Source organism: Triplophysa dalaica, chromosome 11, assembly GCF_015846415.1.
Source record: "Triplophysa dalaica isolate WHDGS20190420 chromosome 11, ASM1584641v1, whole genome shotgun sequence".
Taxonomy (NCBI): domain Eukaryota; kingdom Metazoa; phylum Chordata; class Actinopteri; order Cypriniformes; family Nemacheilidae; genus Triplophysa; species Triplophysa dalaica.
In genome coordinates, this window is record NC_079552.1 from 6,072,609 (window position 1) to 6,084,674 (window position 12,066).

General features: G+C 35.6%; 1 protein-coding gene across 1 annotated transcript; it reads right to left on the bottom strand.

The window, feature by feature from the left end:
* Positions 1-230: 230 nt before the first annotated feature.
* On the bottom strand, positions 231-9,603 carry kcnk1b (potassium channel, subfamily K, member 1b). The gene is made up of 3 exons (XM_056760507.1): positions 8,806-9,603; positions 5,813-6,208; positions 231-4,312 (listed from the first exon to the last, which is right to left on the bottom strand). Exons 1-3 carry the CDS (start codon positions 9,158-9,160, stop codon positions 4,050-4,052), a joined length of 1,014 nt encoding a protein of 337 aa, XP_056616485.1. The 5' UTR covers positions 9,161-9,603; the 3' UTR covers positions 231-4,049.
* Between the last annotated feature and the right edge of the window lie 2,463 nt (positions 9,604-12,066).

Consider the following 12,066-nt stretch of genomic DNA (forward strand, 5'->3'; position numbering starts at 1 on the left):
CATCTGTTAAATGATCAAGGTAGGCAGAAGTCAGTGGCACATCTTTGACAACCTTTTCCAAGTACTTTTCCATTGTTGCTATTGGCTCTGAAATTAGTCATTTTTGAAGTTCGTGTAACATCGCGTAATTCTTTTAGCAAACCGGTATCCGGGCTATAACTTCCCAAATATGTATCTATGTCTGTTGACTTGTCACCATGCAGATTATTTAATGCATATTACATCACCAATGCGAATGAAAAAGCATTTATTTAGTCGTTCATGCACAACCGTTCATGCACATATAACATTGTTTATGTTCCTTATGTATACCTAAATATACCAATACATGAAATATTAACAAATATATATGATTCTGTGCTGCACTGATACAATGTTAAAAAAAGAATCTTACAGAAAGGCAAACAAGCACAAAGAATGCATCGCAATCCATTTCATTATTCACACAATAAATATGTCATCAGCAGATTCACATTTCCTTTGCTTAAATTTGGATTTAGCATGTTGTGTAAAGACATGGCGTTTTGTCCAAATAATCCCTATACAGACACAAAGGCAGATTATGAGATTATGTCCCTTATACTTATCGAACTATTCTTATCATACAAATATACATGATTTGTAAACAACATTTCAAGCATGTTTCAAAAATAGAACAAGTTTTTGTATTTACTAAACAAAAAAGTCTTACCCACTCAACCAATAATACTAATATACCATTATTCTTTAATTCTAGATTTTCATCAAGTTTCTTTTGGTATGTTCAAGTTCAATTTTATTTATATAGCACATTTAAAAACAACCATGGTTGACCAAAGTGCTTCACAATGTACAAAGGCAAACACACAAGTAGCGTGAATACAATGAGTAATAGTAATAATTATAATATAAAAACATACACACACATATATATATATACACACATACACATATATATATATACACACATATACTAATACAAATAATAACATCGCAATGTCTCCACTCAGCCTGTCATAAAAGCCAAATACAGGTGTGTCTTAAATATCTTAAAAATTCCAACAGTCTGAGGAGTTCTTAAATGTACAGGTAGACTATTCCACAAGTTTGGTGCCACCACTGAAAAAGCACTGTCACCTTTATTTCTTAACCTAGTTCTCGGAACATCAAGAAGCATCTGATTACATGACCAAAGTGCTCTTACAGGTACATTCAAAAGCTCAGATAAATAGACAGGCGCTTGTCCATTTAAGATCTTAAAAACATAATAAAATCTTAAAATCAATCCTGAAACAAACAGGTAGCCAATGTAGTGAAGCTAATACTGGGGTAATATGCTCATACTTTTTTATCCCAGTCAAAAGTCGAGCTGCTGCATTTTGGACTAGCTGTAAACGTTGAAGAGATGACTGGTCCACACCAACATATAAAGAGTTACAGTAGTCTAGCCTTGATGGAATAAAAGCATGAATTACACATTCAAACTCCTTACGCGGAAGGTAAGGCTTGACTTTAGCCAAGTGTCTCAATTGAAAGAAACTGGCTTTTACGACAGAGCTAATTTGTTTTTCAAACTTAAGAGCACTATCAAAAATCACACCGAGATTCTTGGTAAAAGGACGTGCATTCAAGCCCAAATCACCCAATGCACCTACACAAGCACTCAAGTCCCCAGGACGACCAAACACAACAATCTCAGTCTTCTTTTCATTAAGACACAAAACGTTCTGATCCAGCCATATTTTTAAATCTCTCAGGCAATTGAATAATGACTGAAAAGAAGCTTTGTTCTTAGTTTTGACAGGCAAACAAATTTTAACATCATCCGCGTAACAATGGAAGGAAATATTGTGCTTTCTAAAAATATACCCCAAGGGCAGCATATACAACGAAAACAGCATAGGGCCCAATATTGACCCTTGGGGAACGCCACAAAAAAGAGGGGCAGAAGATGACGAGAAATCACCAAGGTGAACAGAGAAACTTCTGTCTCTCAAATATGACTGGAACCATTTAAGTGCTATGCCCTTAATGCCGACACAGTGCTCAAGTCTAGGTAATGGCACTGTGCTTAAACCTCAGTAGCTCAGGTCAATGTAGACAATTGAATGTGTGTTTTAATATCACATAGGACCTGCCATAATCTTTTGATTTAAAAATCCATGTAAACTGAGACTGACTTGCTCTCTCAAGCATTATAGACTTAGGTAAAATATCCCTTTCAGAAAATCACACTGTCAAAAGCATATCTCCTTTTTCACATTCATTCAAATGTGTTTTTTCTTTTGTCTATAATTTCTCTCAATAAAAATCCCTTAAGATAAAAGTTTCCTAAACATTGTCTTAGGCGCATTCAGACCCTTATATTAACAACCTGTTCATCATACTTGTGTTGTGGATATTAAAAATGATTAACGATTGATTATTTGATATAGGTCAACCGTATCGATTGTCGATTAATTTAAACATATTTAATAATGCATTGGCGGAAATCAGATGGTGGCTAAACTGCAAATTACATTTATTCATTTGAGAAATAATCATTTGACACTAAAGTGGGCACCACAGCTTTATTGTCTGTGCCGTACTGAAAGCCCTGTCTCCGTTTAGTTTGGTAGGAATACACTACCATTCATTGGTTCAATTACAATAAGTTCGCATTTTTGAATAAGATATCATTTATCAAAACTATAGAACTAATGCACCAGCTATGGAACTTAGATGTAACTGATGTTACAAATTCTAAATAGTTTTTGTTTTGTAAGGAAGGAAATTAATGTTGTGTGTTTATTTTTGCCACACAACTAATTTCAGGCAAACAAAATGTCCTTTAAATAGATTTTAACATCATGAAAAACATTTTAGTCAAGAGACTTTAAACTTTTGAATGGCAGTGTAAATCCTCTACATTTGCAGTCATTGCCATAATTTGGATTTAAAATTCTCAATTTGGGGATTTTACATTAATGATTAATCAATTGAATTGAATGAATTTTTTATTTTCTAATTTGTGACCCTGGACCACAAAACCAGTCATAAGGGTGAATTGTTTTGAAAATGAGATTTTAAGATCATCTGAAAGCTTTCCATTCATTGATGTATTATTTGCAAGTATAGTTACTGATTTGTTTTAACTCTTATCGTTGAAAGGACGTTGTGGACAGTAGATGAACCCGAAAACGCAAATTCTAAGCTTTACAGACATACCAAACTTGGGTAGTTCTCATAGAGTGGGCAGCAGTGAATGAAGTTTGTAGGTGTCTTTCCGCCTTTTTTTTGTTCGCGATTCCTCTGCTGTAGGAAATGTACAGAATATCTTCATGGAACATGATCTTTATTACTTAATTTCCTTATAATTTTTGACATTGATAATTTTGACTGTTTGACCATATTTGTTGTTGCCTATCGCCGCAAATATACCCGTGCTACTTATGACTGGTTTTGTTGTCCAGGGTTAGATTTGTGCTTTTACACTTACGCTACAACTGCTAAATTGTCGGCAGTATATACTGCGGTACAGTGCATTATAGTCTCCAATAACATTTCTACGTAGTAGAGCAAAAGGATTTCAAGATTGCCAGATTCTTTAACCACTTTAGCAGATTTTTACACTCACAAAGCTGTTAGCAAATTCACAAGGCTGATAACACAAGTCTGAAATACAACTTTAAGATAATGTGCAACATCTACAGTGTCTGATGGCAAGGGGGTCTCCAACAGCATATACTGAGTCCTCATGACATTTATATATACATCTGGAGAGGATCAGGTCAGGTTTAGGGCACGAGGCAAAAGGACTTATTTAAACGTAGACTTTAATGTTAAGATTTACGCTTCGACCTAGAAAACAAGACAATTTAACCGCAAGCAGCGTACTAGATTTTAGCGTACTACACTAACCAATTTTAGATGTTTCAATTATTTATGGTTTTAAATAAATGATGCCATATCGGTTGACATCATCAATGCTTCTTACAGGACTTCCCGACAGTAGCTCTGTACCAGTCACCAGCAAGCCCCATGTTGGAGACCCCTTGGCTAAAGATTGAGGTTTCTAAACAACAAAACATTTATCTGATCATGGGGTCGTCACCACCGGGAGAGGTCAGGACAGGAAAGTCCCCGAATGTCTCGTTTTTATCCTCCTGGGGCGAATTAACAGAACCATCCGCCATAGAGGTAAAGGTCAGGTGGTCGTGCTCCATGATGGACAGGCGGTCCTGAGCCTTCTCCTGCTTCAGGTAAAACATCTTCCTCAGTTGCTTTAACTGCTGCAGCTCACAGAAGGTCTCCAACATCACCAGCATGGCAATCAGGCCAATGAGAAGATAAACTGGGACGGAAAAAGATGAGAGAGGTTTATTTTATATTTTTGTAACTTTTTAATGGTATATTTTTAACTTCAGTTAAAATTTGCTCCAGTTGTGTTATCTTGGTGCTTTGACTTTGAGGTCTGTCTACACAGCTATAAATAGACATTGTAGCATCTATTATCCAAAAAATGGGTCTATGATAACAATACCAATTAATATCAAAATCATCTCTGTTTACTTTAGTTCCTGATCTTATGGTGTAAAACATTAAAATAAAGTTTTAATGAAAAGTAACTTTTTTGTCTTGGGATTCGTCAAAATGTAATAACTGAAACATAACCGCGCCTGGAACAATTCAGTTTTTAACAAATGCCACTTGCATGTTTCATGTGCCCCTTATGAAGTCTCCAACTTATCTTAATGGCATAGAAATAAATATAAAACATCCATCCCAGAGTATCAAAGGAGTACAAGACAAGTTTATTTGTGTGGGCTTCTTGAGTATTTCCTCCTACACAACTGCGTGACAGCAAAAATTACACTTTCTCATCGTCCCCCGCATGACAAACAGAAGGTTGGACCATCTGTATCCTCTAAACCCACACAAGCACCAAAACCATTAAGGATTTTGGCTGTGCTGCTGCATGCAATACAACCACTAGATGTAGTGATAGAACACGGCAGAGCACCCTGCAAAACTGTCCTTGATTGACATGTACTTCCTGTTTACCTATTGTCTGTTTCTATGACAACAAGCACGTGTAGATGTTAAGACGTTGGAAATTGAAGGCAGTACAAGTACGTATTTCACTTTCATATTGAGTTTTGCTGCACTAAAAGAAAGGAAGTTTAACCTAAAGGCTTCTAAGGTAATCACAGCTAGATTTTTACTTAATAAAGTGCTTTTTGGTGAGAAGTACAAAGACCTGTAACATATATACCATATATATATATATATATATATATATTTATATATATAATATACTAAAATTTTAAGAAAAATAATAGCAGCATTTTGTTGCATACAAATTCTTGTTTCAAACAACTTAAAGATTTAAAGAATTTGTCTTGAGCAAATGCACTGCAAATACACCTCTGTCACACTTTTGATATTCAAGTCGGCCTTAAAAAGTCCTCTCTGGTGTTCTGGACAAAATCCGAACTATCCAAACTGCATACTGAAAATAATTGATATTTGTTAAAACTCTTCTCACACACAAAAATTACTTTAAAGTGATGGTTCAGCCACAAATAAAAATGATGTCATAATTTACTCTCGTCATTTCAAACCTGTATGACTTTCTTTCTTCTGCAGAACACAAAAAAAATGTTGTGACACCGAACGGCGACGGCATCCATTCACCAGCACTGGTTTTATGTCCATACAATAGAAGTGAACACCAGCTTTCTTTTCATAAGGGGTGTTAATCATGATACAATTTAAATTTTTGGGTGAACTATCCCTTAAACTTAAATCGTTTATATATAAAGCTAAAATATCTACACAGAGCCCAACGTACCAGTGATTCCAAGTTTGTAGAGCTCTCTGAACTTCTGGTTAAAAGCCTCTCCAGGCACATAGTCACCCAGGCCGATGGTGGAGAGTGAAATAAAACAAAAATAAAATGATTCCAGAAAGTTCCAGTTCTCTTCCAGAACAGAGAAGATAGCAGCAGGGATGAGGAAGAAACAGGAGACCGCCACAACTGCCAGCAGGGTTGCGTGAATGAGCGCCACCACCGGTTTGGAAAGACCCCAACGTGTGTGTATGTACATAATGGGTCGCCATGTGCTGAAGACCATAATCCTTTGCACCACAGCCGTGAGGAAGAGCAGGGTAAAGGGAATGCCAATCACAGAGTAAATGATACAGAAAGCCTTTCCGCCATCAGACAGAGGGGCCGTGTGACCATATCCTGTAACAGGAGAAGTTAATGAAATGACCTTATATTGCATATTAAATTTAAAAAAAACATTTGCATTCTCTTTATGAGACACTAGCATTATTTTTTTAACAAAACACAGCGTCATACTGTTGTGTTGTTAGACTCAGATTAAAACCCATCCTGGATTATTATACAATCTATAATTTTGTCCAGCTCTGTAATTTCATTTCTGATCATGAACCTCTAGCAAACACTGAAATAAATGTATCACAATGCTCGGTTCTTCCGCCTCCAGGTGTGTGAGCCTCTTTTGAGATCATAAAATGGAGAATCTGACATTAGGATGTGGCTCAGGCCATAAAAGTCTTAACATTCACACACTAAAGGCATTTAAAATGGATGGTATGGCACAAAGGACCATCTATAAATGACCAAAGGAAAAACTCTGTCATGGCATTTTCTTAGATGATGATCTATATGCTTATGTAAAAAAGGAACATAAGCCATATCTGGGCACAGGGTTTGCCACTTGTTAGTAACCACCTACCCTGAACATCCTAAAATAGAAGCCTAATGTGTTACATTTAAAAGGTTTAAAATAAACTCTAGAGCCTTAAAGGTCCAGTGTATGAAGTTGAGGGCTACTCTAGAAACAACATGGTGAATTCGATGTACAAATCTCGTTCTAAGGTCATAAAAACATAACACTTCATTATGTAAGGTCTTTATACACCTCTAAAGACATTAGGGTTAGGGTTATACATTACACTGCATTTCTGTTAATAGGTCCTTCAAAAATTACACATTGGACCTTTAACTGATCTTATCTTATATTTATAGACACTCATCTTGAAAAAGCTTAATCATTAAAAGCGAAAAAAAATACTTCTTCAAAACAAAACGAACCAGCTAATAATACATACACATGTGTGGTTGAACACACCTTTTTAGCATTTTTCCTGTTAACATTTATTTCGTTCATCATTTCCTTAGTATAACAGGCACCTGTTATTCTATTCCTTTTACTTAAATGAGATGCATGCAGTAAACCTGCATCTGTGGAAGTGAAAGCGAGAAAACTGTGGTTATTGCAAAGCCATTGTTCCTAAATATATATCACCTGTCACATGTTCAAAGTACTTTAATAGATATTAAAACCTCTTAAGATCTTTGTTATGTTACTCTAAAGTGTTAGATTGGTGAAATATACAGTGCTTTTCTTAATAGTGAGATCTTACATTGATGTTTTGTGAGTTTGTGTGATATAAATATTTACAGGGGAGAGTGGGGGCTCGCTTTGGGAAAACAAATTCAGACCTTATTATGATTATATGTGACATTAATGGATAATCGATGGTACTAACAAGAAAGCCAAGGCTCTAAGCTTTCAAAAGATACCATATGTCAGGTACTGTGCTTCACAACTTTGAATTGATGATGCAATTAGACGGAAGATCTGATTTTTTTTATTGTGAATATAAAGGAATGCACAAGGGTGACGGGTCTCATGTTAAGACATGTTTAGATATAACGTTAAGATGTGTCAGTAAGACAGTTTTAAAATGTCAAAAGAAGACTTTCTGGTAATTATTACGTATACACTAGAAGTGATACTGGAAGTTTTGACATTTGAGGTTACTAGTCTTACATAGTAACATACCTTTAGCTGACTCAGGGAAAATCCCCCATTCTTCATTGTAAATTATGGTCCTCTTTCACCCCAAAATCACTACAATATGTATTCATACATGTTTTTAGCATATTTGCAAAGGAAAATAAGACACTTTCATAAAAATATTGTTGCACAGAAAAATCTTAAGGGCCCTCACAAAGCTTTACCTATTTTTAGGTTAAATATATAAGTTTTGTTGCACAGTATATATTTTAATTTAATTTTACAACGAAATTACCTGGACATTCTTGACAAATTTCGTGAAGCTACAATATACGACCAAATCCCAAAAAAGTGCTATTACTTTGCTGTCTTTTTTAATGTCCGTCTGAGAACATGGTACCTGTCTAAAGTATAACCTTACATCACCGCGATAAGGCAGGTGTTAAACAGGGCAGCTTTCTACAGAGAACAAAGGAAAGGAGGAACACACGAACAAAAGGAGAGGACGTTTTAGCACTATTTTGTGAAAGATGCTCCTGGGGTGCACAAAATGGTGCTCCACCTTAAAATTACTCTAATAAATACAAACAGGGTGTCTGTACTTTCTGCTAAAAAACAATAGAAACCTTTTAGTAGCTTGCTAAAGAAATTGTGTAGGTTTGAAACTCGGTGTCTCTACTAATGTGTAGGGTTATGTTGGCGGGAAACAATAGAACAACATTTAATATTGCTGGAATGACGCACAAAACACACCACATAAAGTAATGTGTAAGTGCATCAATGTTAAATAGATGGTTAATAATTATATAAATAACCTTTAATAGATTGTCATTGAGGCCTAGATAAAATATAAAATGGGTCACACAAATACTCTACACTGTAGAGTCTACAGTGTCATGGTACTAAAACCTGAACAAAACCGGGGCAGTTTTGATCTTCAGAATTGACACATTTACACACTTATCTACTCAAGTCTTTCAATAAACATTGTCTGCATTGCGCAATCACTTACCTGTGGTTGATAAGACAGTGCTTGCAAAAAACAGGGAGGACGTAAAGTCCCAGTTCCAGCTAGCAGATGCGTTATTGAGGATGGACACCCCATAGTTGCTCGCGTCGAACGCTTTGGACAGAAACTCCTCCAGCCTCTCCTCGGACAGGCACTGATGCTCCTGGAGGAACTGTCGTTTGATTCCTAGTAGCCGCTGGCGCATGCGATCTTCATAGGGCAGCTCCACGGAAGAGAACACGACCGCTCCGAATATCAGATAGAGAATATAACCGAGCACCAGAAAGAAAAAATACCAGGCAGATTTGTTGCCTTGGATCAAGCGCACGCACGAATTACCGGTGAGGGATTGTAGCATCTTCGGCGTTCCGGTTATATCATATAATGATGTCGGGCTTGTGTCGTCCGATTTAGACGTTTCCTTAATGTCTTTTGGTTAAACGGGCTGCGCACAATTCAAAGCGGAAATCAGTTGTGACCAATGCAGTGTTATCGCTGGTACGCGCCTTTCTATATATCGCGTGTGTTTCTCTTCCTTTGCTTTCAGAGCGCGTGAACTGACGGGTGATGTGGCGGTAGATAGAGCTCGGGCGAGCTGTGGGACGTGACGTCACGGACTCTCGCCCACCAGGTAACAGCAAAGAGGGGAAAGAGCGTCACAGCAAGTGACGCTGCTTGACGATTAACAACCTCATGTGTTTAAATCATTGTTGTGATCTAAGAGGTACAATAGCCCAGGTCAGTTTTGTTACTTTTGTGTGATGAGTAAAAACAACATTAAATTAAAGCTGTAGGCTAGAACATGTAACGCACAATGTCAAATCACACTTGTTTGTTTATTTCAAATGTATACGCGTGCTTGATGAATAAAAATGGCAAGAAAAAACAAGCCACTAGGCTATATGACCTCGTGTTTCATCATTCAGACTTTAACCTGTGTGGTAATAAAGTATGTTAATCTTACTGATAACTTCCTCTTCCAGGACTATGGCCCACATCTTTTACACAAATTACTGATATTTTCATTTCTTTCACGCCTCGTTTTGCGCAGATGCTTACGCAGACACATGCGGGCGACTGTTTCTATGGCAACAGTCCTTGGCTGAATCATGGTTCTGATAGGCGAGTTGGGAAAAGGTCCCCTCCTCATTCATCCATTTCTAGACACCTTGATCATTTTAGCTAAGTGGTGCTGTTCATGCTGAGGTAAATGTGCCAATATTTTTTAAATGTACACCAATACCTTTACAACAAAAGGAGATGATTTTTTGGGTACCGAATACAAATAAACACGTTTGGTTGAGAAGAAGTCAACATTTATTTCACAAGGCAGTATGAAAAAGTATTAAAGGGGTCATATGACATGGCTAAAATGAATATTATCGTTTGTTTTAGATGTAATGCAATGTGTATACACATCATTATAAATACAACATTTAAGGTTCAAAAACGCATGGTCGAATACTATACAAAACTAATGTAAGCACTATCTTAAATTATTTTTAGTAAGCACTGATAATGTGGGGGATTTCTTCTCTTTTTGCTTATATTTGGACCTGTTGATCTTTGTTTTACTAATAACCTATCTATTATCTACAGGTGTGTGAGGTTGATTGTTCATTTAGCTTGAAAAAATGTAAAAATTAGTTTAAGGATTCTATTCGAAAGCTTATTGCATTTAAGGTCAACAGATACACATATATAAAAACCTGGCTTAGCCAAGATGATCTTGCAGGAAATCAGCATCATGATCTGTTTCCCCTCTAGGCTACTATTGACCTTATACTCCTGTCACATTTTAGTCTTAGTAAAGTCTGAAAGAGAGTTTTTGGTCTACAGCACTTAAAAAGACTGGACACATGGGGGAATCCATAGGTCTATTTCCAGAAATCTGTTTAAGGGACACTCCATCCAAAAATGAAAATTCTGTCAAGAATAACTCCCCATCAAATTGTTCCCAACCCGGTATACATTTCTTTGTTTTGTTGAACACAAAGAAAGATATTTGGAGGAATGTTGGCAACAGACAGTTTTGGGACGTCATTGACTAGTAGGACAATTTTAAATATTAGGCTAGTCAAAGGTTTGCTTTCCTAAATTCCACAAAATATCTTATTCTGTGTTCAACAGAACAAATACAAACTTTTCCTATATGGTAGTCAAAGTTGTTATAACATTCATCCAAATATCTTAATTTGTTTTCAACAGAACAAAGTTTGGAACCACCTGGCGGAGAGTTAAAACAGAATTTTTATTTTTGGGTGGAGAATCCCTTTAAAAACATATACAGTATGACACATATTACTGCAAAGACTATTCACCTTTAAACCCTTAATAATTAAGCAAGCCTAATGTGAATTACATAGTTTTTGTCCTTTGACTGCTTGGTGCTGTACCTAAATAGAGGCTGTTCTGTGATGGCATATTATTTCCAGATTCTGTATTGGGAATTTTAGCCTTTGAGTAATATGTGAGGCTAAGATCGATTATAAATGATTGTTTACTGCTGGGCCAAACAAACTGAAAACATGCAGGAGAAAGAAAAATAGCAATGAATGAGAAATAAGATTCGTTTTGGTTTTACAAAATGTTTATCCTATTTGTCTTGCTGTTACTTTGGGATGTTTGATCCTCAACAGAATTGTTACTGCTGTTAAAAATATATCTAATAAAACAGCGCCACCTTGTGAGAAACATATTAAAGCATCCAACACATTCTACGAGAATAAACGTATTTTATTATATCAGGATATCAGATGCTGAAAAAAATAAAAGTGTGTCATCTAAAAATACAGTTACATAATTAAGATATTTTTTTACAATGGGGGTTAATACTTCTCTTTAATATAATATTTAGAATGTTAATATTATACAAAAACCTATTTAGTGCAAAACTTTTTTGAAAGTGAAGGGTTCATATATTCATTTATTAAGACTATTTAGCCTTAAGATTTCTGTTTTTTGAAATATTATTTAAAAATAGGCCTAACATTTTTTATAAAATATAACGAAAATGACAAATGATTCCTAAGCAATAGTACATAAAACAGTAAAAATAGAATAAATAAGTAACTTGTATATAAACATAAATAATATTAAAATAATCAAGAAAATGGCAAAATCACAAACAATAGCTAATTAAACTAAAATCAACAAGAAACAAATAAATATAAGATAAAAGCTAATTTATTTGTATTTTGTAAAGTAGTCTACTGTGGAGCACAGCCTTGAGTGTATTAATGTAATTATTATTATATATCTATT